The 26,145-nt window shown below is 48.3% G+C and overlaps 1 protein-coding gene across 2 annotated transcripts in view; it reads right to left on the bottom strand.

The window, feature by feature from the left end:
• The window catches only part of ak8 (adenylate kinase 8), a 48,568-nt gene that overhangs the window by 13,952 nt on the left and 8,471 nt on the right, over positions 1 to 26,145 (bottom strand). Inside the window, exons 7-13 of one of the 2 annotated variants that reach the window (XM_035435487.1) lie at positions 24,530 to 24,598; positions 16,005 to 16,086; positions 15,412 to 15,483; positions 12,603 to 12,803; positions 9,734 to 9,865; positions 7,631 to 7,720; positions 288 to 429 (exon numbers count right to left, since the gene is read on the bottom strand). In XM_035435487.1, the coding sequence (XP_035291378.1) occupies positions 288 to 429; positions 7,631 to 7,720; positions 9,734 to 9,865; positions 12,603 to 12,803; positions 15,412 to 15,483; positions 16,005 to 16,086; positions 24,530 to 24,598 (788 nt within the window). The remainder of the gene's footprint in view (positions 1 to 287; positions 430 to 7,630; positions 7,721 to 9,733; positions 9,866 to 12,602; positions 12,804 to 15,411; positions 15,484 to 16,004; positions 16,087 to 24,529; positions 24,599 to 26,145) is intronic. The other variant, XM_035435488.1, reaches the window with a different exon arrangement.

Here is a 26,145-nt window from a genome sequence, read left to right as displayed (position 1 = left end):
CAACATGAAACTGCAACATGTCCACCCCATGTTGGTGTGACCCTTGTGGCAATACATTCTTTAAGCATCCATTGTTACAGAGACTAGAGAAATGGGAGAATGGGACTTCATGAACCTGAAAATGGGTGGAGCTACTGTGTGCTGCCAATCAACCTCTAGCTCCTTTGAACCAACCAAAAGACTTTTTTTCTCCACAGTAACGCTGTGAATATGTCCTGGTATGAAGACGTGTCTCATTTTTCCCAGTTCACTACGCTGCTATCTCCTGTCACCGGTAGAGACGTTACCTGGACGGGATGAACTTGGACTCCTGGAGCTTCTTGGCCTGTTCCGCGTTGCGGGGGAATCCGTGCAGCACCCAACCGCGCGTGGTACAGTCCAGCCTGCTGAGCCGCTGGGTCAGAATCTGGAGCACCGTGCTGTCGGGTACTGGGAAAACCACACCACAGGTAAACCAGATCAAACAAGGCTGTCACCTGAACTGCACAACATAACCAACAGCCAAAAAAAACCTGCCTATTGCTAAAAAAAATATATTTCCATACAATTATGCCAAACCAGATAAACCTGGTTGTACAAGATATTTACATGAACTATGTGACATAACCAACAGCCAAAATAAATACCTGCTGCCAAAAATGTGTATTTAAATAGAATTAAATTATTCTGTTTATTTGCTATTTTTATAATATCATTAAAATTATACATTTTGAAAAGCACATTCCCAATACCATGTTTTCACAGCTTGAAAAACAAAGCATGGTGCTGTAATGTCAAAAGGTACATATATTTTTATCTCAGTGATTTGTTCCGCTTTCTCAGGTTTTCTTACTGGAGAGGATGCTTAAAGAAAATCACATTTCAATCGTGGAGTATAAATAGAGCGCCTTTCCTCAAAAAAAGGTAGAAAGGAAATTAAAGTTTGATCACAGAGGGGATCGAACCTGCCTCTGTGTTATCTAAAGGAAGAGGAAATTATGGATGTTCAGAAGTCTTGTGTGAAAAACTTCAAAGGAATCCCAGGAAAACCTTCTGAAATGCACAAACCAAATTCTCATACCTGCCCCTCTCATTGCGCGCACACGCACACTCACACACACGCACACACACAGACACACAACTTCAATGCAGAGACAAACAAGAATGTTCTGGCATCTCTAGCGCCCTCTAGTGATTTGGAGAGAGAGGGCGGACAGGGGCACAAGCTGTTGGACTGACTGAATGAAATGGCTGCAAACTGTCCATTACACAGACCACACACCTGTGCCTACCACACATCTATATGAGTCATGGGCATATACATGCAAACATGTGCACACACAAACGCGCGTGCGTACACACGCATGCTCACACGAACCCATAGACTTGTTGGTATTGGTTTTCCAGCAAAACTTCCCTTTCCCTTTCATAAAGCATCGCAAAGGGCCGTGCGGCTCAGTCTCCGTCTTGCGGAAGCGCTTTCCCGCCAGAGGGCCGCAAAAACAGCAGCTCGCGTCCCGTGCCTGTCGCGAGCTCAGCCCAACCGGCAGGTAATCCGCTACAGCAAGATACGAGAAGACGGCGGAGACTGGGGAAAAAAACCGAAACAAAATGCGCTGCGTTTCAAAGCGCATCGAACGGTAAAATGCGTTGCTGGTTTTTTTTTTTTTTTTAGAGCCAGGAAACATTTTGACACCACACTGCAACATCAGGGGAGAACAGACAGGAGAGAGTGGGGAGAACAGACGAGGAGAAATTGGAGCTGACAAGCCAACACAGCGCACTGGCAGGCACACACCACAACAATCGCCTCAGATCTACAGACATATTGGGCTTGTCGACAAGTCTTGATTCCCCTCTTTATCATCGACGGTACAGCTAGGGGGAGGGAAGGAAATCCTATAGCTGAAAGCTTACTACGCGCACACATCCGTGTTGTATCAGAGGGGATTCTTGGAGGGAAACGATACAGGAGAAATTTACCTCAGAAACGGTTATGCAGCAAACCGCATTTGCCGGGACACAATATTTCCTGGGATCACTGCTATTTAAATAAGGGAGAAAAGCTCAGTAAACTAATTGTTGTATGAATCTAGACAAGTAGACATATTATACATTTGGATTTTTTGAAGATTGGTCCTGCATGCCCTTTATCATTATTAATATTAAAAAAATTAAAATAAAAAATCAGCTAGCCCCAGCCTTGCAGGCTACATAAGAGAATTGTTCATGTTGATGGCAACATCAGTAAGACTGGGGCGAATCAACTAACATTCACTCCTTACCAGCTTTGGGGGGTGGGTGGGGGTGGGGGTAGCTTAAGGGGGGGCTGGGTGGGAAGGGGTATTAACAGGAAAACCGGGGAAAGTAAGAGGTAGGTAGCGAGAAAAACAGAAAAGGTAAACATAAAGAGAACGGGGTGAAAGGGAAAAAAAAGAATGTATTTTCTATGGAAAAGTGAGCGGCACCCGGGAGGTGGGGGGTGGGGGGGTTGGGGGACTGAGGCTGGTGCAAAATTAAAGTCGACGGATTCAAACTGTCCAATTTCCACATCAAACGCACCTCGGCTCCCTGCTCCTACAGAAGTGGCTTCAAACACTGCGCAGCGCTGGAACAGGATTCTTCCCCCATTCCCCCCACCCCCCACCCCACACCCCCACTCCCTCTCTTTTCATAATGCTATTTTTTTTATTTTCTTAATAATCCCGGTCTCTAAATCCCCTAAGCACTGTACTGGTTACACTAGCCGCTGTCTCTCCCCTGCCTAATTATACCCCTGTGAGTCTATTAATCAACTTGTAAATTATTTAAGGCGGAGAGCTTCTCTGCCTGAAACTTGCACCGAGGCTGAGAACGAGGGAGAGAAAAGGAGAGGGGAGACGGAGGAAGAGGGAGAGAGAAACCTTGAAACCCAGAAAGGGGGATAGGAAAACAGAGAACGAGCGAGCGAAGGGGGAGAGAGACGAATCTTCAAACGGCGCCGGCTCCCCCAGGACCACCCAGCTCCTGTGGCTGAACGCTCAGGCCAGACGGAACCCGCTCAACATTTTACTTTTAGTTTTTTTCTTTTTTTTTTTTTCGTTTTAATGTACCTTGTTTTAAACAGACATTTTTATACAGGCGAGAAGACACAAACTCGCAGAGGGACGGAGCGGGAGGAGGGAGGGAGGGAGGGAGGGAGGGAGTGCGAGGGAGGAAGCTGCCGGGGATGGAGTGGACGTGTTTTGAGTGGATTTGACACTTGAGCCCCCGCTTGGTTCTCCTGTGCAGGGAGGCACGGCGGTCGTTAATGCCATGAATCTCTACGCTGCTTTGTCTCCCCGCTCACACTGCCTGACAACTGAGAGAGAGAGAGAGAGAGAGAGAGAGAAACAGAGAGAAAGAGTGGAGAGAGTGTGAGAGCAAGAAAAAGGTAGAGAAAGAAAAGGAGAGCGAGCAAGGGAGAGGGAGAGAGCATGAGAGAGCAAGAGAGAGGTGTGCGGCCCCACGATGACTCCCATGTCCACCTCCCAAGTTAAACAGGAAGAAAAAGGAATTGCCTCGCTCTGAAGAGAGATCATTATTTCTTACGGCAGTTACTCCTACAGGACCGCGGTGTTTTACTCTGATACTTACGATATTACGATCGGGTGGAGGCGCGAGGCAGGTGAAGGAATAAGCAAGAGAGGCGTAGATTAATTCTGCACTACGGTTCACCTGCCCTCCCCACCCCCCACCCCCCACCCCCCGTTTCCCTAGCGCCGCTCGGCTAATAAGCTCCCACCGCCGGCCCCCTGCTGCGGCTCTCGATAGGCTCTTACCGCCGCGCTACCGTTCGGCTTCTCATCTCCGGCCTGTCATTATGGCCGTTACGCTGCGGCACTGCGGCTGCGTTAGGTGCGCCTGTGTCAGAGCCAGCGTGCTTATGCTGGTGTTAGCATGCCCGTGTCGGCGCGGCTGAGTGAGCGTACCTGCGTTAGCAAGGCTGTGCTGGTGAGCCTGCGCTGGCGTACCTGTGTCGGAGTGCAGGCGGCGTGCCTTCTAGTTTGAGCGCATGCGTTAGGTAGCGTATGTTCATTAGTGTGCCTGTGTTAGTGTGCAACCATTAATGAGCCCTGACAGCGTCTCGGTGTTAAGGATCCTGTGAAGCTGCGCTGTGTTAATTTGCCTGTGTTGGTGCACATTAATGTGTGCCTGTGCTACTACACCTGTGTTAGTGTTTTTCTGCCATTATGCCTGCATAACTGTATCTGTGTTGCTGTGCCTGTATCAGCAGTGAGCCTGCGTTTTAGTACACCCCTGTTAGTGCCCGTCTGTATCGTAATGCCTGTGTCAGTGTAAGCACTACACGCCTGTGTCAGTATAAGCACTACATGCGGTGTCAGTGTAAGCACTACACGCCTGTGTCAGTATAAGCATGACATGCCTGTGTCAGTATAAGCATGACATGCCTGTGTCAGTATAAGCATGACATGCCTGTGTCAGTATAAGCATGACATGCCTGTGTCAGTATAAGCACTACATGCCTGTGTCAGTGTAAGCACTACGTGCCTGTGTCAGTGTAAGCACTATGTGCCTGTGTCACTGTAAGCACTACATGCCTGTGTCAGTGTAAGTTCTGTGTCAGTGTAAGTTCTGTGTCAGTGTAAGCACTACGTGCCTGTGTCAGTGTAAGTTCTGTGTTAGTGTAAGCATTGCCTGTGTCAGTGAAAGCACTACAGGCCTGTGTCAGTGTAAGCATTGCCTGTGTCAGTGTAAGCACTATGTGCCTGTGTCAGTGTAAGCATTGCCTGTGTCAGTGTAAGTTCTGTGTCAGTGTAAGCATTGCCTGTGTCATTGTGTGATGGTGGCCCTGTCAGCGAGGCTCCGCCCACGCCTCATTAGGCCCGAGCTCCGGGCGTGTCAGACGGCAGGTCCCCGTGAGCGGCGTGGAGCGGCGGGCCTCGCAGGGATGTTTATTAAATTAATAAGCAGCTGCCCGAGGCGAGGGGCGCGGAGGGGCGCGGGCACGCCGGTGATTGGCACGCGCCGCGCGACGGCGTTCCCTCGGGGGCGGCTCCGTTTGCTTGGGCTAACTGGCCGTGACTGCGGAGAGCGGGCGGGCCCTTCCTCTCCCCTCCCCTCCCCTCCCCTCCCCTCCCTCTCTTTCCCTTTCCCTTCCCCCGGAGACCCGAGGCGGAGAGCGTGGAGCGTCCGCGTCGTACGGGAGACGCGTGCGGTGGATTGGCGCTTCCCAGAAAGCGCGATGGGGAACGGCTCGGGCCTGACGGCGGTGGCGGTTTCTGATTAGCCGCGGGATTCAGAGTTTAGCACGTTTCTCCGCAGACAAACGACTTGGCGGCTTTTCGAAGCGAGGCGAGGCGTGCGTGCCGCCCGGTGCCCTGCGCTTCAGGGGAAACGGGTGATACATACTGTGTTCTGCTCTGAACCGGTCGGTTTCATTTGTTTGAATGGTGTTCAGGCTGGGTTTGTGTAACCGAGGTACCTGTGAGACAGTTTGTGTAACCAAGGTACCTGTATGTGACAGCTCCTGCATTTGACGGAGGGGACAGGCGTGCTCTCGAAACTGACGTTAGGGTTAGTCAGAGGTTAAAGGTCAAAGGTTTCGATGGTAAATAACCCAGGTATTGCAAATGATCAACCAGACAAGTCGACTCAATATACGTAATACTGACAGTACTCCATTTCCTTGCCAATAAAGCTGAAACATTTCAAATTATACTCTTTGCCATTAACAAGCATGGAAAGTACTGGAAACTCGCACAAAAAACTACTGAAGTCTCACAAAGCCTGTTGTTCAGGACAACTAAACAGAAGAGATGCGAGTCAACTATCTTGTCAGTCTAGTCCCCAAGAACACCTGAAGTGAATGGGGACGTACACCTTTTTCATTATAAATATGTGAATGTTCCAGCCGATTATGATTGTGACTATTACCATCATTTTGTGACTGAGTAGGATGATAATAATTCATTTATCAAGTTCAATATTCACATCTGTAAATTCTTCGTGCTAGCCAGTCGTACAATTATGAAGGCTTTGTAACTGCCGCTCTACAACTTTACAACACTCTGTGGCCTGAACACAAGCAGCTGTGTTCTGTAAAAAACAGAGAATTAGGCAGAGCAAGAGCTCAAATCCCGAATTCTGCAAACCCAAAAACAAAAATAAACCAAGAAAACTCATCATTAAAATATAAACTTCAAAAACAAACAAGACAGAACATAAACAAAAACAAAACTAGACAAAAAAGCTTCCGCCGGCGACGCCCCCCTCCTCCCCGCCCCCCCCCGTCCCCGCCGGCCCTCGGCTGGCGACTCCCCGGAGCGGGAAGGCTTGGCGGGATCATTTGCATGCGCGCGGAGCGGCGGGACCGTCGCCGGGAAGGGAGCGGCGGGAAGATCCCGTTTTCATGTGCAAATCACAGCGGCGCCGCCCAACACCCTTCATTACTATTTCATCAGCCTGGAGACGGCGTCACGTGACCGCGCGCTCCGCCCGCCCGCCCGTCTTCGCGGACGCCCAGAGATTCTGACACCCCCCACCCCCCACCCCACCCCAACCCGCGGTGGCGTTCGCATTCCGGGCCGAAATGTTAAAAGCGTGTAGCTGCCGCTGCCGCCGTGGGAACGGGTGAAGCGGTGCGCGGGTTCGAGCCCGCTCTGCGCGGGCTGTGACCGGTTAACGGCGGCGTTCCGCGCGCTAATCTTCCTGTGCGTCAAAATCATCAGGGGCCAGCTAGTTTTGGGAAGGGAAGGGGGGGGGGGGGAGGGGGGAGTGGGGGTTGGGAGAGCGAATGAGCAGGCTAGTGGAATTACACAAGCTGTCGAACAGGGACGGCTGGGCGACACAGGGAAACGGCCGTCTCAGGAGAGGAGGAGGAGGATCATGGAGGGACGGAGCGCACTTGTGCCGCAACACCCAGTGAGATGATCACCACACGATCGCCGGGCCGATGGGGACGGATACTTAAAGTGTAGCTGCAGTATTAACGTGCTTCTGAACACATTCATAGGGACACAAAGCTTAAAGAGAGGGTTATACTGGGAATAAGCTGACTCTCTAGACCATGTTTGAGATAGTTATCTGTAAAAAGTGCTTTTCAATTGATTTTAATTTTGTTTCATGGGCCTTCACTACTATTTGTTATCTGCCCTCATTGACCAATGGCACTTGTTGTTCTGAGGGCTACTTACCCAGATGTAAAAAACCAGACAGACTGAGAAGTATTTAGCTGATTACCTCATCAATACATCTATTTGTGCTTGCATGGATTCAGAAGGCCCTTGAATGTTAAGTCTTATGAACTACTACTACTAATAGTAGTAATGATAATACTAATTTTTCTTCTAAAGATAACAAATCTGGCCTTCTGGCTCACAAATGCTTCTCTCAATCCCTCACTCTGCACTCAACCTCTCCGGTCTGGTTGGGAACGCAATCCCTCACTCTGCACTCAACCTCTCCGGTCTGGTTGGGAACGCAATCCCTCACTCTGCACTCAACCTCTCTGGTCTGGTTGGGAACGCAATCCCTCACTCTGCACTCAACCTCTCTGGTCTGGTTGGGAACGCAATCCCTCACTCTGCACTCAACCTCTCTGGTCTGGTTGGGAATGCAATCCCTCACTCTGCACTCAACCTCTCTGGTCTGGTTGGGAAAGCAGCCACACCTGGCTCCCGGGTCTCCAGGTAGGGCGTAATGAGCTCGCCCGTCTCGGCCTGGTCCGCGGCCGCTGCCTTCAGAAGCTGCCCACAGCCAACTGCACGGGAGCGGGAGAGAGAGGGAGAGAGACATGAAAGATTCAATAAAGGGAATGGCCAATGTAACCTTTTCAGAATGCGGGGAAAGCGCAACGAGACAGGTGGAGAGATCCCGGAATAGTTACCGGAGTGTGGTCAGACAATAAAAATAATCAAATGAAAAAATTATAAAATAAATAATAAATGGCGGAGGAGGACGGCGCGGGAAAATGCAGGAAAAGATGAGATGATCAAAAAAAAAAAAACACTGGCACCATGTCCTCAGCCCTCATTGCCTCTCTGAAATGTATTCCGTACCAGCGAGACTGCACTGTGCTGTATTCATTCAAAAACTGAATAATTTATTAATACAAATTAGGACTGGAGTAGGACCTGGAACCCGCACCTTGTCCAGAGGGTGGCAGTGTTGGCATTCACCAAAGGGAGGTGTAGTTTTTTTTTTTTTTTGTTGTTGGCCAGGCCACAGGGGATGTCTTTACCTGAACTTAGATGTGTGACAAGCCTTCACTAAAGTCAGCGTTACTGTGAACTGTGTACTGTACGTTATATGTACTACAGCAAGGCCTTTATGGAGTTCCAAACCAAACGCACCATATTTAAGTGTTGTGGCCTGTGGTCTGGGCTTGAAATCTGACCACAGGGCTGTCCCCAGCTCACTGCTCAATTTAGCTTCCTCTGGTTGGTCAGGCCTGCAGTCCGCCCTCTCAAACCACAAATGAAGTGTACTCCTTCAAGCACAGTTCAGAAGGTCAGAAATGGTTCTGAAAAGTTATTTCTGGTGACAATGAAATGTGCAGTGCATGTTTAAATGACCAAATTTTGGAATGGTGTGGGGTTGGGTTCTGTGTATGCTCTCTTATGAAGCCAAATTAGAGTTGCCTTTATCACTTATTTCTTCATCCTGATGCTATGGCTCATAGAGCTGGTCTAAGTGTGCTGTTGCTATGGCACATAGAGCTGGTAATATATAAGCATCATAAATTGCACCTGATGATGCACACTTGTGAGTACACTTATGTGAACAGCATAGTCAACGGACTACTGAGCAGTGAAGAAATGTGATACACTTGGGCAACTGAATCATCCTTCACCACGTTTTCAAACGGACAAGTCCACGTGTGGTCTACACAGAAAGAACCCTACAGGCCAGAGTGCTTGGTTCCAACTGCGAACAGCATGGTTCTGGAGGTTCTACGATGGTGTGGAGTGTATTTTCCTGGCATGGCTTGAGTTCAGTCATCCCCTCAGAAGGCAAGGTCAATGCTAATCACTACATAATGATTCTGAGTGATCGTCTTCATCCCACGCTGCAGCATTTCCTTCCTGCCGGTAGGGATGTCTTCCAGGATGACAACGCCGCTATCCGCAGAGCATGTGCGGTCAGCCAATGGTTTGATGAAAATTGCAACAGTGTTATCCATATGCCACGGCCTTCTCCATCACCAAATCTGAACCCAGTTCAGCATGCTAATGGGAGAGTCTAGAACGATGTCTAAGACAGTGTTTTCTAGCTCCATAAACAAGCTATAAGCGGATTGACTTTCTTGCGGGAAGAATTTCGCTGTTAGATTCAATGCTATGATGGTACAAGCCTTGCTACTGGCACACTGCAGAGCAATGAAAAGGAGATATAGTTTGAAAATGTATAAAAACAATCATAACTGCTCGAACCACAGCCAATTGTTTTATTGTCAGTTAGTTTAAACAACCAGTTTTTGTTAAAATCTTTATAAATTGGTTTACTTTGATGTAACTTTCAAAGCATATAGACACCTATGAGCGACCTCTATTCCCAATGCTTTCACATCTCTGAGGTTTTATTGTGTGCATGGGTGTATGTGCGTGGGCGTGTGTGTGCGTGTGTGCGTGTGTGGTTGTGTGTGTACATGCACACATACACAGAAAACCAGAGGGGCAGAGGTTATAGAAATAAAGAGGGACAGGCTATAAAGAGAGAAGAGATACTAATGAGACAAACATCCATGTAACTGGGGAGCGAGAGGAGAGCTCACCGTTGACGATGTCGTACTTCTGAGCGATCCTCTCTGCCAGCAGGCTCTTCCCGCTGGCCGGGGGCCCGAGGAGCAGGACCCTGGGGGTGTGGGGGGCCGCGGAGCGGGGCCGGCGGAGCACATGGGTCAGCACTGTGGGGGGACCAGACCACACAGCGACACAAACGCATGAGCCACAGCCCCACCAACGGCGCAGGTAAGACGCAATGCGGACAGGACGCCCAAACATTCAAGCCACACCCCCAAGAACAACGCAGACAGGAAACCCTGGCCGCCGCAAAGTGGAGGCGACGCTTCGGTCGCGTTCCCTCACTTTACGACGAGGAACGCGCGATGGAACAACGCCGGGAGCTGCAGGTGAAGTTTCCCGGGGGATTCTGCGCTGCAAGCTGCTGCAGCTGTGAGCGGGGTTATCGATTCGTGGAGCAGGGGAAGGGTCACGCAGAGTTGAGCCTGAGTTCTGCTTACACCAAGTACAGAACAGAAGTCAATGGCCAGGCTGCATGTAGCTTTAAAACTCCCCCAGACATGACTATCCAGGGCAAAACGCTGCACTTTCAGGCTTCCTGATTGTTCACTGACATGGTATTATAACAGGGTAGAATGTTCTAGAATTAATTGACCCACTTTCCCCCCTCCATGTAAATGGATTGAAAGCAGTAGTTGCAAGCTGCCCACTTCAGTGTGAACCAATACGTTGCATTACATTACATTACAGGCATTTGGCAGACGCTCTTATCCAGAGCGACGTACAACAATAAGCCTGATACTGATTTCCTCCTGCAAGGGGTTGGTCTTCTGAGAGTGAGGTTATAGCATCAAAAAAGCAAAAACTAAAACTGTCCAACGAAGCTGCATAACCACCGTAGGTTCACGATTCGATTGGCTACAAGATGCATGCTGTCAGGCAGATGCATTTCCTTCAGCTTGCTTTCCCTCTCATTCTGCCCAGCTGTAAAAAAAAAAAAAAGAAAATCACTAGCTTCCTAATGGACACCAAAGGGAGGTCAAGATCAGAGGAAACCTCGGGTTCAAGTGCTTCCCCCCTCTCACAGCTGGGGGGGGGCTTCTCATCCGCACGCACCCTCTCTCCACGAAGCCGCGCAGAATTCCCCCTAAAGCTTTAATCGCGAGAGATAATCCGGCGCTTAACCGGGGGGGGGGGCAGCGGCGCTCTAAAGTCCCGCCCCCCGACATCACCGCGGCGAGGGGGGAGGGGGCAGGCCGGGCTCAAAATAATGGAGCCGATCAATAAAAGATGAGAGCCCCGGCGGGGGGGTGGGGGGGGCTCGCGGTGCGACCCTCTCAAGGAAGCCAACAGCTGTTTTCATCTGGGTTTCACCGCGACAACGCCACGGCGCAATATGACACGCTTCTCCCTTAATGTCGGATAATTAACCGCGGCCTAATTATGACCAACGAACCCCCCCCTCTCTATTCTCCGCGCTAATTGGCACGCCGGACTGCGAGGGGCGAAAAATGACGAAGGGATAAAAAAAAAAAAAAAGAAGCTAATTCAGCTAATTCAGGGAAAACCAGATCAAGTCAAAAGTCGCTAGTAACGTCATTATCAAACTGCATTTTTAAACCACAATAATCAATATTCAAGGCAGTTTTATCATGGTTTGTATTTCAATCTAGCCTCATGAATACTTAATGCCAGAACCTCAACCACCCCCCCCCCCTTCTCCCCAATCCCTGTATTTTTTATTCCCTCCGTTTAACGCAATCAAGCAAATCAGATGTTATTAATTATAAATTGAGCCATTACTCCATGCCCCCAAACCTCGCACTTACAAATCACGCCCCAATCATGAAGCCGTAAAAAAAAAAAGGAGAAAAAACCCACGGAACGGCGCTCCTGCTGTACTCAAGTGCAGGCCTGGCCTGATCTAATGCCGTCTGTGAGAGCCCAGCCTATCCACTGCACTCACAGAGCTGCCTGTGAAAGAGCCAGACGCAGCGCAATGAGAAAAGCAAAGACGCCAGCGCAAAAACCAGGTGCGGTTTTTCGCTTTAGCCCCACACTAAACCACACACTGATTCCACTTATCAAGGTCTTGATTGAAGGCCACGATCAGTTAATTAGTTGAATCGGGGCTAACTGAGTAGTGCTGGGCTTAAATATAAACCTGCACCCACGCTGGATTAAGATCGGACACCCCTGATAAAGACCGTATGACCTACAGCCGGAATACAAAGCGTAAAAAAAACGAACCGAGAACGAGAGCGGCGCTGAGGAAACGTGGAACGCGCCGCGGCCCGCGTGCGTCGCGGCGGCGACGGGGATGCCGGGGGTGAAGCCGCGCTCCGATGCGCTCGCAGGGAAAAAATATATATATACTTTATAACAACGCGGGGCGCTAACTGCAGTAGCGTTAAAGAGCTGACAGTCAAAAGACTCCAAACTCCACCGCCGCGCACATCCAAGAGCCCCGTAATGGGGGAGACGCGGCTGGGGCGAACGGCAGGATTATTTTGTCAAGCGGAGCGGCGTAATAGCGAGACGGGTTCGCTCAGATGGTTCTAATGGCCTCGGTGACGGCTGCTCGTTCTGGCTGAGGGCCACGCGGGACGCCCTTCGCCTGTGGCTCTGCCTAGGGCGAGCCCCCCCCCCCCCCCCCCCCGCCGTCATCAGCCAGGCTGACAGGATGGGGGAACGGGGGGATTCCCCACGGATCTGCCGCGACGTCGGCCTCCCGCCAGCAGGGGGCGAAGCGCCTACGGGGGGAACGAACGCTGGAAGAACGAGGCCGGGGCGGGCACGCTTGCAGGCACTGACAGCGTATGCGCAAGCATGTCTTTGTGCGTGTGTGGTCGGGGCACGCGAGGGAGCGCGCTCAGCCTCCGCGCCGGCAAACGGACTCACCCTGCGCGTAAACGTCGTCGTGGTGCTGGTCAGCGTTGACGACCGCGAGGCGGTTCTCGTAGGCGCGGCGGAGCCCGTGCGCCTCCCGGTGGTACCGCAGCAGCCGGGCCGCCGCCTGCTCCTCCGACAGGACCTCCCCCCGCACCAGACGCCGCCCCACCTCGTCGTCCCTCGGCCACCTGAACGTGGTGTGGTACACGTCTGGAGACAGGGCGGCAGGAAGGAAGGGAGGAGAGGAAGAGCGAGGCCCGTTTGTGTCATCCCGAGGGTGGCACTTACACATTCAGCATCGTCGCTAGCAGCTAATCGATAGTTTACAGCAGATGCGAATAAACATTTTATATTTCAGCGCTGTGGACGACAACATCAACTCCATTATGCATTTTTGCGTTTGCGAATTTATGTGCAGTGTGTATTTAAGCTATTAATTTGGTTAAAAATTGTAAAAAAGAAATCTGCATACGGTGGTCTACGGAAACGAGCGCTGTGAGACTTTTGAACAGCTGAAAACCGAGATGGCAATTACGTGGATACAGCAGTCTCCCGCTATAACAAATCTGCTGGGACCTGCGGCTTTTGTTCATTACCGCTCGGCTTTGTTATACCCAGAGGAGGCTTCCTGTTTTACATCCACATCCAAAGCCGGGATTCAGCAAACAGGTTCAATATTGCACAGTGCTCCTAATGATAAAATGAATTATAAGGAGAGGGCAGGTTGCCCTGTGATGTTTTGACATGCTTATCTTTCGCCTCAACCTACCCTCAGCTGAATGCGGCCATTTTGTTTTTATTATTTAATGGATTACCAGGTTCCCTTATCCAGCCAGCTTGCATAGCTTATGTTTTACAGTCAGAAAGTACCTGAGGCAATCAAGCACATTTTCTAAGGGTATAACAGCAATGCTCTTCCAGGGATTTGAACCCACATTTTTCCGTTTTTTTACTTTTTATTTTTACACAGAACTACACCATACAGAAGTAAAACCAAATATGCTTAGCAGGCATCATTATCCAGTTATGACTTAGTTCACATTGTACAGTGCCATGAAAAAGTATTTTCCCCGTTCCTGATTTCCTCTATTATTGCATATTTATCACACTGAAATGTTTCAGGTCTTTAGACAAAATGACAACATAATACCAGACAAAGGGAATCTGAGTAAACACGAAACATTTTAAAAAATGATTTAATTTATTTAATGCAAAATGTTCTCAAACACCCATATCACCCATGTGAAAAATAACTACCCCCTTAATAACTGGTTGCACCACCTTTAGCAACAATAACTATAATTTGATATGTTTTTCACATCGCTGTGGAGGAACTGTAGCTCACTCTTCTTTGCAGAACTTCTTTAATTCCAACAAATTAGGAGGTTTTTGAGCATTAACTACTCGTTTCAGGTCCTGCCACAGCATCTCTATTGGGGTCAATTCAGGACTTTGAATAGGCCATTCCAAAACTTACATTTTGTTTCTTTCATCCATTCAGATGTGGACTTGATTTTGTGTTTCAAATCATTGTCTTTCTGCATAACCCAATTATTCCTCAGCTTCAGCTAACGGACAGATGACCAGACATTGCCATTAAGAATTTTCTGGTGCAGAGCAAAATTCATAGTTCCTTCAATAATGGCAAGTCATCCAGGTCCAGAGATGGTTCCACTTTTGACGGTGCACAGAAGAGTATCCAAAAAGGTTTGGGGATCATCCAGGTGCTCCTTTTTTGCAAACTGGTTAGCAGTAGTTTCTGCCTCCTCTCCCATGAATCTCATTTTTGAACAGTCTCTTTCTTATTGTGGAGTCATGAACATTGATCTTAGCTGAGGCTAGAAGAGACCTGCAGATCTTTGGATGTTCTTCTGGGATCTCTTGTGACTTCTTGGATGAGTTTTTTCTGCGTCCTTCGAGAAATTGTGCAGGTCGGCCACTCCTGGGAAGATTCACCACTGCTCCAAGTGTTCTCCATTTGGTAATAATGGCTCTCACTGTAGTTCGGTGGAGTCCCAGAGCCTTGGAAAATGGCTTTGTAACTATTTCCAGGCTGATATTTCAACACTGTTTTCCTCATCTCTTCTGGAATTTCATTTTATCGTGCCATAGTGTGCTTGTAGTGCACTTTGTGGTGACTACTTCACTCTGATGGTATGGTTCAATATCAGTGAGGTTTATATTTAACAGGTCTAGGTGCAATCAAGCCTGGCTGTGTTCAATCAGCTGAATCTAATTATCAATTCAATTCAATTATTTGATTTAGTCACTAAGGGGGCAATTATATTTTTCACATGGGTGATATGGGTGTTTGATAACTTTTCTCATTAAACAAATCAAATAATTTCAGAAATGTGTTTTGCGTTTACTCAGGTTTCCTTTGTCTAGTATTACATTTTGTTTAAAGACGTGAAACCATTCAGTATGGCAAATATGCAATAACAGAGGAAATCCATTTAATAGAGGAAATACATAGGGTCCATAACAATTGTCAGGGGTGGAGTGTAACACTATACTCTCAATTCAATTTGCTACTTAAAGCACTATATCCTATATTTTGTAATATATACCTCGATATCCGATTAGATATGTGATAGATTTCTGTGACTACTACTAGTTGTGATACTGATAAATTTCTACTGATTCTGCTCTTCGCTTCACTTTTTTGTATGTTGCTCTGCTAAATGCCTAAATGCAAATACAAATGTAGTTCATGTTAAGTATCTTGCTTCAAGAGTGCAGCCTCAACAGTCCACCTGGGAATCCAACATGCAAGCCCAAGTTTTGTACTATGGAGCACTGTTAACCCAGGTTTTACCTCCTGTGACAGGGTCTACCCTCTTGCCGAGACTTCTGTGGATAAGGACTGCATCTGGAGCCTCCAGCACCACTAAAACAAAAGTAAACTTCCTTTACTCTGATAAAGAACCACTCACCACACACGCACTCACACTCTCTCTCTCTCACATGTACGCACACGTACACACACATCAGATGTATAAAAATAACTATGTGGGAAGTAAGAGGGGGAAAAACCCCCAATTGCATTACAATAAAACACCGGTTTACTGACAGAATAGTGAAACATTTCCAGGTCCTCTAAATCTAAATCACGGTTAGACAACTAGACGGAGAAACAGACGCGCAGACACCCACGGTACTGAAGTGACAGAGTTAGGAGTTAGAGATGTTTAAATTCAGCTGGGAGATCATTATCGGGGCATGCATTAATGTGCCCGTTTCCGACGACGATCTTCCACTCCCCTCTCTCTTCTGACATTTGGATTTTGGCAACGCTTTCGCATGCGCGGAGTTCTGTGCGGCATTCTCCTCAGGTGATAGCCTGGCATGCGAGAGAGCGAGAGAGAGAGAAGGAGAGGGAGAGAGAGAGATTGGGCATATGGTGCCCACCTACGTGATCCGGGGCGATGCCAAGCTCCTGCAGAAGCAGCGCCTCCTGCCGATTTCGGGGTATCCCCTCCAGCACCCATCCCTGTGGGCACAGCAAAGCACAGTACAAGGGAATTCTGGGTAAGGAGATCAAAATACACACTATAGGCTCAGTCATGCATATGTGCTAAGCAACCACATGCCAACATATCTCTATGTTTCATGTTAATGTGCTCTTGAAATTAAACATATCGACTGAAGTAGAACAATAACATCAAAGTTAAGATACCGGCTATCTGTCCCGCACCCTTTCCCAATCCCCTAGCAGTTGTTCTATCACTTCAATTTAGGTGAAGCAAACAAGTAATAACAACGTTGTGTTTAGAGTCCTTTCATTTTCCACACACTGACTCAAGGCGGTGTAATTCGAGGTAGTTTTCAAACGGGAAATAAAAAAGGGGCCTTTGCGAGAAATTACGGACACCTTATCAAAGCGTGCAGTCAAAGTACGAAACAACAACCGAGGCGGAAACGCGTTTCAGACGGATCATCCTTTGCAATGCAACGCAACACCAAACGGCACAACACAGACAAATAAGTGTGATGTGTTCAACACAAACGCGTATGGAGTAAAGGGAAGAAAAGCCAACATTTATTCATTTCCGAGACCTTTCGTTCTCCCCCAGTATGATAATCCATAAATAATACCACATAATAATATACAGCCCATGTATTATTAATCTAAAAGTGGCTCTGCATGAGAACTCCGGAGTGAATAACAAAGTGAATAAATCTCCGTGTTAACGGGGCCGGAAAAAAAATAAATAATCAGCGCAAAGTTTCACATAGAGAGGCAAGAGTAGGGTTAAATTACTAAAACCTTGAAAATGCGCCTAATTCTCCGGTTTCCATCCCCCGATTCTCACTTAGCCGTAAAAAGAACGCAAGAAGAAAGAGAACAGTGTGCATATCATTCATTAGCCACAAATAAAAGAAATTCTCTCTAATAGTCCCCTAAATCCCCAAGCTTACTGCGCAATGGAGCAAGAAAACAGGAAAAGAAGCCATCTCCCTCAAGTGCTTGTTAGGGCCAACTTATTACGGCGGTGAATGAGCTTAAAAATAAATAAATATGTAAATAAATAAATAAAGCAAACATTTATAGATCTAAGTATTATCAGAGGAGCTGCTGGTTTGTTGCCAAGCTTGCAGGGCTCGTTTGAAATGCGCCTTTGTTTTTCCCTTTGATGTTTTTAAGCGCAAACCCAGCCGCTGATTTACCTGCTCTCCCGCGCTGGCGCCCACCAACGCACAACGTTCCCACAACGTTTCCCTAACGCCCACTGCAGCGCTGAAGCAATGGTGTGGATAAGTCACGCAAAGTATGTGTACAGTATATTTATTTGCGCGTGCCACGTGCAACGCTGGCAAAAAAATGTCATGGAAACGTCGTGAGAACGCTGTGCGGACAGGGCATGGTTTTTGTGTGGGGGTGGAAGTAAGATGCATTTTAAGTTTGTGAGCAACACTTAAGTTGTGAAAGCTGCCATGTGTTTTGAACGACAAAAACTGATTGTGGCCTGTAAACTGATTCCAGGTTACTGATAGGATACCTACTCTGGTAGAGGAGAAATCACCAGATTACTTGACAGAAATAAGAAAGCCAGGTAACCAGACACAAGGGAAAAGGTACTTAAGGGGTGATGTGAAAGGCACCAATGATTTTAACGGGAAACTATTTTTGTTCTGCACAGATAAAAAAAAAATGCACAGCTTTTTGAAGTCCTGGGTTAAATATCTATGAACTCAAACTGTTGGTTTGCAAGCTGAACAGTGCACTGAAAAGCACATATATGGACTGATAACAGTGGCTGGGTATTAGTGAGCACACATGTAAGAGAACCACACTAACAATTGTGCAGTGCTGTTAGCACTCATATAATAGGGTGACAGAACTGCGCAGTGCTAACTGCGCTCATATAATTAGAGTGAAAACACAGTTCATGTGATCTTAAATCTTTCATTGGAATGCCAAGTTGGGGAGATGAAATTTTGATCAAGAAAATCTGATGATATACTAACAAAAGCTAGTATATCAAAAGCTAACCAAAAAAAAAGAAGCTTACTGAGCCTTATCAAAAAGTGAAATACAGTATAAACTTTTACAGTATGCAAAGTTTAAACCCAGCTGTTTAGACTCACCTACACAAACACCGAGTAACACAAGTCTCATATTCAAAATAAACTTCAGTACACAGCTCTGTCCAGACTATTTCTGAATGAATTTTATATGGGGCCTACTGTCAGTTCTGTTGGCTGATAGAAAATACAGTAAATAAAATAGGATAATGGGCATCAAAGAAAAAAATACAGAAATTATATTCATACGTGGCATTTTGTGGTAAATATGAACAAAAAAATGCACTGATGACTTGAAGACAAGAGAAAAAGCAGGCTCACTGTACGAGTGCAGGTTTGTGTGTCTGAGTGCACTTGTAAGTGTGAATGTGCGTGCTTGTGTCCGTGAGCATGCGTAAATGTGAGAGTGCGCATGTATATTTGCTTTTGTGTGTGCGAGTACGAGCACGTCCAGGTGAGTGTGTGTGTGTGTCCACGTGCGTCTATTCGTGCACCCTTGCAAGTGTGTGCATGCTGTTTGCGCGTGCAGGCATATATGTATACATGCCTGTGAGTGTCCGTGTGTGAATGAGTGTGTGTGTGTGTGTGTGTGTGTGTGTGTGTTGCGGTCCCAGCCTACAGCCTGATTGAAATTCTAATGAGCCACTCTCAGAATCGTCCCACCCCTGTGTCTCCCCCCCCCCCCTCTTCTGGGGCCCCAGGACGGCCTGCTCCATTCCGTTTCATCACACATCAAAAGGCCCCCCGCTCCGGGCTCAGACAGGACCCGGGGGCCGCAACATCTGCAGCGGGGTGCCCAATCACAGGAGGGACACGCTCTGAGCAGATGTCGCGGGGAGCCCAACAGCAGGCAGTGTGTGTGTGCGTGCGTGCGTGTGTGTGTGTGTGTGGGGAAGGGGGGGGGGGGGGGGGCTACGAGGATGAACAGCTCAAAGGTTCGACAAGCTGGAGAGGGACCCGCTCAAAGGGCCCCCCACCGCCCCACCTCAGTCCCCGCCGCAGACCCCCCTTTTGACTGTACAATTAGGCAATTAGTAACCCGGCCGCTAATCAGCTAATCATTGTCTGTGTGTTTTTTCTATTAAAAAGGCATGTCCTCTGCAGGCGGGCCCAGGGGCAGGGGTGGGGGGAGGTATAAAGACTGAGCTCTGCCACACAGTGGAGAGGGGAACACTGCTGGGGTTTTGGGAGAGGGGGGTTGCAGGTGGACCAGGTGTGACTGCTGGTGTCTGGGGGTGCGTTGCAGGGGGTAACACTACTTGTGTCTGGGGGGTAGGGGTGGATTGGAGGTATGAGAGTGCAATGCAACTGGTGTCAGGGTTGGGGGTGCTGGGTTACAAAGGGCTACACTATTGGTGTCTGGCAGGGTCGGGGGTAGGAGAGGGTAACGCTGCTGGTGTCTGGGGTGGTGGGGGGGGATATGGGAGCGCATCACCGATACCATCATACTCCACAAAACCGTTTTTTCCCATTTACCACCACAACTCCCATCAAGTATTTCACTAACATCTTGTAGATATTGAGGACAGACTCAGCAATGAACTGTGGGAGCCTGAGGCAAGGGACACACAGTGACATTTTATCTGGGGCTGGCAAGTTTGTCTAGTCTACCTGCCACTTTGGCAAGTAACCACCCATCACTTGGAGGTCCTGTTCTGTTCTGAATACCCAGTTGTCTAGTAAACCATTGAAATTGGCTCCGGTGGAGGAAAAAGTTAGTTTCGGACTCAAGCGCAGTGATGGGCTAATGGCTGAAATCGCAATAACACAATTAAATCTTCCTCTACGTGCTTCCAGACTAAACCGCTTCACAGCCGCTGTGTGAGCGGGGAAATAAATAGCATATGAGCATAACGAACACACGACTCGTCCTCGTTTCAATAAGTAACGCTACCCTGCATTTGTCAAAACATCCGTGAAAGGAAAACTGACAGCCCGGTATATTAATTATCTTCTTCCACAATTAAGAACTGGCCACCGCGTTGGACGTTTGCGGCAAAAGCACGTATTTAATTCAAGGCAAAATTTATCTAAACAAATTAAACACTCGCTCCTCCGCACCACCACCAATGGCCTGAGAGCACAGGGCCCCATTACTGTATCAGAGCACAGTAATGAGACGTAACTTCACAAAGCCAATGTCCTGCTGGAGTGCGCGATGCATTTTTCATCAGCACCAATTATTTAGAGGAGCCGAATTTCTTTTTTAAACAGTCTTTTTTTCTCCCCTCCGTCTGATAACACGGGCCGGCTTGAAAATAGGAAAACTTTTGTGCGCTCAATTTTCGGGCGCGGATAATTGTGCATAAATAAATAACCGGCTGGATCCTTCGGCCGCATACGGTATTCATGCATCAATATTTATCAGTCACATTGAGACTTGCCATACTCTCCACTTTGCCCACAATAATTACAAAATACTATTCCTAGCATACGCTCAAACAGGCTGCCTTCCTTTTGCTAAAAACTACCTGAACTTGACGAAAACTGAAGTAACGAGTAAATTACGGTTGCATTTTACAAAAAAAAAGAAAGAAACTGAGCTCTGAAACTAATGAGAAAAAAATGTAAACCCGTGAAACAATGGCGTGACATCTACAGCAGAGGGTAATTTCCATCGGTATGTGGCATATTCTGTCTGCATGATAATTAAATGCTCATTAATGCAATAAACACAGCGATTGCTCGTTTTAAAAATATATATATATTTAAAAGGACATGGCGGCTCTCGCCCGTTCACGTTACCTCTCAAAGCGCTATTAAGAGCAGTTCGCCACATCTGCCTCATACCTGCAAATACTCTGCAGGATTGCGACCCTGCCTTCTCTTTTAAAAATAGAATTAGTCTTCAAAGCTTCAAAAAAAGTATCACTTAAAGTAAAAACTGATTTGAATTCCGAGCAACTTAAATGTCTGCGCTGTAGCCTTGTCCCTATGCTTTCACAAGTGGTTCGTCCCAATTTGAGTCTGTCTCGGTACTAATTTTATTTCCTTTCAGCTCTGCGCTCATTATAATGCTTCCTATCACCCCCCGTCCTGTGCCATTTCCCCGTAGATTACAGCTCCAAAGTTCCGCAAAATAACACTCGCGAGAGAGGAACAGAGGAGAGAAATACAATAGTCTGGTAAAATGCTGACAGATAGAGGTGAACTCTGCAACTTGGATTAGGAATCATTAACATTCAAAGTTGGTTACACTGAGATACAGGTAGAGGGAGAACACACACACGCACGCATCCACACATATGCGCACACACATGCACACACACGCACGCACGCACGCACACACGTACGTATGCATGCACAAACACGCGCACACATGCACGCACACACACGCACGTATGCACGCGCACACACACGCGCATACAAACATGCACACATATGCACGCACGCACACACACACACACACAGCCGCATGCCCAAACAGCTCGATAATTAAGCGGAGGAGCCTTGATGCGACGCGTCAATCACTCTGTCATTAGCTCATTAATGCACTTGCGGAGACAGGGGCCGTGAGATGAAGGAGCGCCTCTCTGACAGACAGGCTTCCTCCACCTAAAACTGAGGAAGAATGAAAGTGCCCTGCAGCTATGGAGAAATAGCCTCAACACCAGGCCCAATTCCCTGGATTTATGCAGATTAACAGGGAATAAATAAATTTATAAATAAGCGGATAAATGCCATCAGACGTTTAGCCGGAAGGGATGAGCATCCGTTACCCATTACCAGATTAAAAGAAAATAATAATCACAAACTCCTAAACTTAAAAGGCTAAAGTTAAAGGAAGCCAAGTGAAAAAGTTTAGTAATTTATTCAGCTCAAGCAAAGCAATTTGCAGAGTTTAGAAAGAAAAAAAGCTGTGAGCAGTTTTAATGATATAAATATTTTTCTTACAACTACAGGGAAACTGACACTTCAGAGAGTATTTAACTATCAGGAGAAATAGTGGCGTGTGCTTTTTTGTTTGTTTGTTTTTTTCATGGTGGGTGCAGCAACTGGATGCTAGTAAGACAACAGGATGAAACAGTCCAGGCTTCCTGCGTAGCACTGGAAGAGATGTGGCGGTGAGTTTGTACCTGAGATGGGTTTACGGCGCAGACAGGCTTTGGGCATGAGATGAACACCATGTTATGTTCCATTAAGGGGGGTCAATCCTCTGGGATTTGAGGAGGAATTCCTTTGCGACCGCAGTCACACTGTTGTAGTTAGCCTAAGCCTATTAAAGAACACATAAGCAAATAGATAACATAGAAAGGCGCCTGGCGTACGTGCGTGCTAGAACCGCCGTCGGTTTGAAGTTCGTAACGGTTCGTTTCTTCCATAATCCGGCGACGCACCCGCGCATCGCGGCAGAGGTCTGTTTTACCGTCGTCGGCCTAATCGCGAGAGAAGCGGAGGAGGTGGCAGGAACCGAGAGGAGCATCGCACGCGAGGCTCATCGCGCGTAACCAAACAAAACAAGAAACCTGATCACATCGAGACAAATGTGTGCCTTCTGCTTAATTTCATTCATGGATCACAAAGATAATGAAACGCAGTGATTTTCTAAACCATTTTCTCTGCTTTCTAACTTTTCTCTCAGTTGCCGGTCGTCCCTGTGGAGTTAGCCAGTTAGCGTTGTGCGCATCCACACGGGCGCACTGCAATGCTCCAATGCATTCACCTCCGAACCAGTGACTCTTTCTCGCCCTACAGTCCACACGGTACAACAGGAGAGCTAGCGCTGACTGGAGGAGGCGCATCTCTCACTGAGGACATCTGGCAGCCTGTCAGTGCCTGCCGTGCTTTTGGGAGGTTCTCATGCAGTGGTACCCGAGGAACCCTTAAACCCACCCTACCCCCAGCAGGATAAAGCAAACCGGTTACAGACTCCCACTCACAGTCAGCTACTACCACCCCATGACTGGACTCGGCATTCAGAATCGGTTACCAGTGCACAATAGCGCAAACAAAACACAAACACATACAAACACAGGTATGAAAGCTTACAGACAAGATCCTTCCCGATCTGCTTAAAAAGCAGACCCCAGCTCCACCACTTCTCCCCCCACCACTTTCTCTGTCAAAGGCCTTCCGTACAGAATCCGAATTTGGCGTATTGATTTTCAGAACTGGCCGTTTCCTCTGCTGACGGGCCCTCTCTTTGCCTGGAGGTAGGTGGAGGGGCCTGGCTGGTTTCGGCCTTTGATCAAGCGTTCGGCTGACGGATTAGCATGTGCGCGCTCTCTCCCCGCGTCTGTCTGCACCGCTGCTAATAAATACAGCCCTCGCTGCCCCTGCTCCATGCTAAACGATTAGCACGCCCGCTCTGCAATAATAATAATAACAATAATAATAATAATAATAATAATAATAATAATAACAACAATAATAATAGCAATAATAACAACTTCGCTCTGCCGACCCCCAAACTACAGACCGCCTCGGCCCCTCCCTGAAAGTTCTCCTACGTCACTCCCTGGCTAAACACCTTTTTTTTTTACCCACAATAAAACCCAATTCAGGCCAAAGATTCGCAATGCGACAAAACCCTTTCAGAACGTTTCAGAGTGGAGCTGCGGTGCGAACTACCCACCTCAGAACATCTGATACATGTCTAATTATAGGTGGTGAGTTTTTTTAGTTATGGCCTCACGCATCTTTGGTCTGTACCGGGATTAGAATTTTCCTCTTAACTCATTTCTAACATTATGCTCCTTACTTCACTTCAGCCGACAATATGACATTTCAACCAAAATATTCAAGTATTTAAATAATTGAACACGGATTTGGCAGAAGAGTGATTCTTTAAAATGGCTGGATAAGAGAGAGAGAGAGAGAGACGTGTCCATGCCGGAGTGTTAAACAGAGCCCAGCTTGCTGCGTCGCTCTCGTTATCCGCGCAAAGCGGAACCTTCCGGAAACACGGCGGCGGTCTGCCGCGGCTCTCAGGCGGCCGGGGGCGGAGCCGAGGAGGAGGGGCCTACAGGGGGCCGTGACCTCCCATCCCCAAACTGACGTCCAACATCAGAGTCGGACCCGCGCGTCGATGAGCCCCCCCCAGCACATTACATTATTTCATCGTTCCTTTATCAGTTAGCGTACCGTTCACGTGTGCATTATTTTAAAATTTTTATATCTGCACAGTATTTCACTGCAGCAATTCAGTTCCCCACTCAAGAGCCCCGTGTGCGGGAATCGAACCTGCAACCCTCCATCGCTCTGCCGCCTTGGCGTGAGAAGTGAGGTGTAGTGGAAAGCCAGGGTCACAAATATCGATTGACGCGTTTACGAAACACTCAAATCACTGAGACGTGATTTAACCACGGGCGCGGGATTGGTCAGTAAAGGTACGGCTGTGTGAGGTAAGGGGGGGCTGGAGGGGGGCGGGGGGGGGGGGGGGCGGAGGATGTGGGAGGGGCTCTCACCTGTTGGACGCAGTCCGTTTTTGACAGGCGCTGCTGGATCAGCCTAATCCACTGCTCACTGGGGATTTCCTGCGAGAGGGACAGCAGAGGAGGGGGGGGAGACCAGGAGACAGGAGAGCTTCCATATTCATATCTGCACTTCAAAAGAGCTCCCCTCGCCCCAGCCCGGCGCGCGAGCAGGTAATTTCACCGTCGGCGGGTTTAGGAAACGGGGACGCACCCGTCCCTCTCCATTTCACGTTGCGGTCGGAGGCTCGCCCGCGGAGGGTGAAGCGGGAGGTTGGACGGGAGGGGCGGGTCCCCGGGGGGGGAGGAGCGGCGCGGTTCTCGGCGCCGACCCGGCTTGGCGGGGGGGGGGGCGGGGCCGGGGGGGGGACTCCGTGCTGGGTGACGGGCGGGTCGGAGTCTGCAGGCCCGGCTTTGAAGTGTCACCTTGAGGGAAGGGCTGGTGGCTGAGAGCGCGAGATTGGCGCCGTGGGGGGGGGGGGGGGGGGGGGTTTTCGTACAGGTGCACTCTTCCCCCCCCATTTACTTCAAGCGCTTTATTGACGCTGAGCTTTACCGCTCTTTTTTGTTGCGCGCACGCTCTTTTTTGACTTTTGCCAGCTCAGGACGGGTGTCGTGTCAGGGAGGAGAACCAATCCTGCGCTGACTAAAAACTTGTGAGGCCGCCCCCGCATAAAGACAAAATGAATAAGGGAATATAACGGTTATGCCGAGAGGCAAAGCAGAAATGCTTCGGCTCCCGCTAAAGTTGAGCTTCTTGCTCCAACACGCCTGACCTCTCATGCCCCCCCCCCCACCCGTCGCTGCTTTTAATCAGATTAATCCAAAGCAGCATCTTTTAATGGCGTCAACCCCCCCCCCACCACCAGCTTATTTTTTCCTTTTCATTTTTTTTTTTTTTCAGAAAATCTGAAAGAGGACGATAATTAAAATAATTAAACCGCTGGGATTGGCTTCTGTGGGCTCTTTTTTCTTTTTTTTTCCCCGACCCTTTTTTCCTTCCTCCTTGCTCTTTATTAAACTTTTCAGATCTGCTCGCTTACGGATTTGGAGAACGGAGAGCCACGGTATCCTCGTTTAATTGCGTTTACTTGCCTCTCTAAGGTCCAACTAAACAAGACCCCCACCCCCCCCCCCCCCCCCCCCCCCATAACCGACGCACCCCGCGATCCTCCAATTCCTGTGAAGTCTCGACATTTCGTATGGAGGGAGGGCAAATGTGTAAACAGGCTTTACAGTGCACACTTATTTATTCCATTTTAGTGTATTTTACATATAGCCAAGCAAAATAAGAAAATGTTTCCTCTGTTGTCATTATTTATTCATGCATTTTTAAGCTTTTAATGAGGACAAATTAACTCATTTTCTGGCGTGTCAGGACGAGGCGGACTTGCGAGGGAGAAAAAAAAAAAACTCCCTTGTTTTGCACTTTCGCTCCAGCGGGAAGTGTGTGTGGAATAAGCACATCGCTGGAAAAGAGTTTGGACAGGAACCCTGAACTATCTTAAAAGCGCTTCCTCACGCAGCCTCGGTGCGAGGGCTGCAACCAGACGGGCTCCAGCCGCACCCAACCAGACCTTCGTCTTAACTATTTTGTCTCAGTTTTCCGG

The sequence above is a fragment of the Anguilla anguilla genome, chromosome 10 (genome assembly GCF_013347855.1).
Source record: "Anguilla anguilla isolate fAngAng1 chromosome 10, fAngAng1.pri, whole genome shotgun sequence".
NCBI classification, from domain to species: domain Eukaryota; kingdom Metazoa; phylum Chordata; class Actinopteri; order Anguilliformes; family Anguillidae; genus Anguilla; species Anguilla anguilla.
This window is presented reverse-complemented; position numbering and strand designations above follow the sequence as displayed.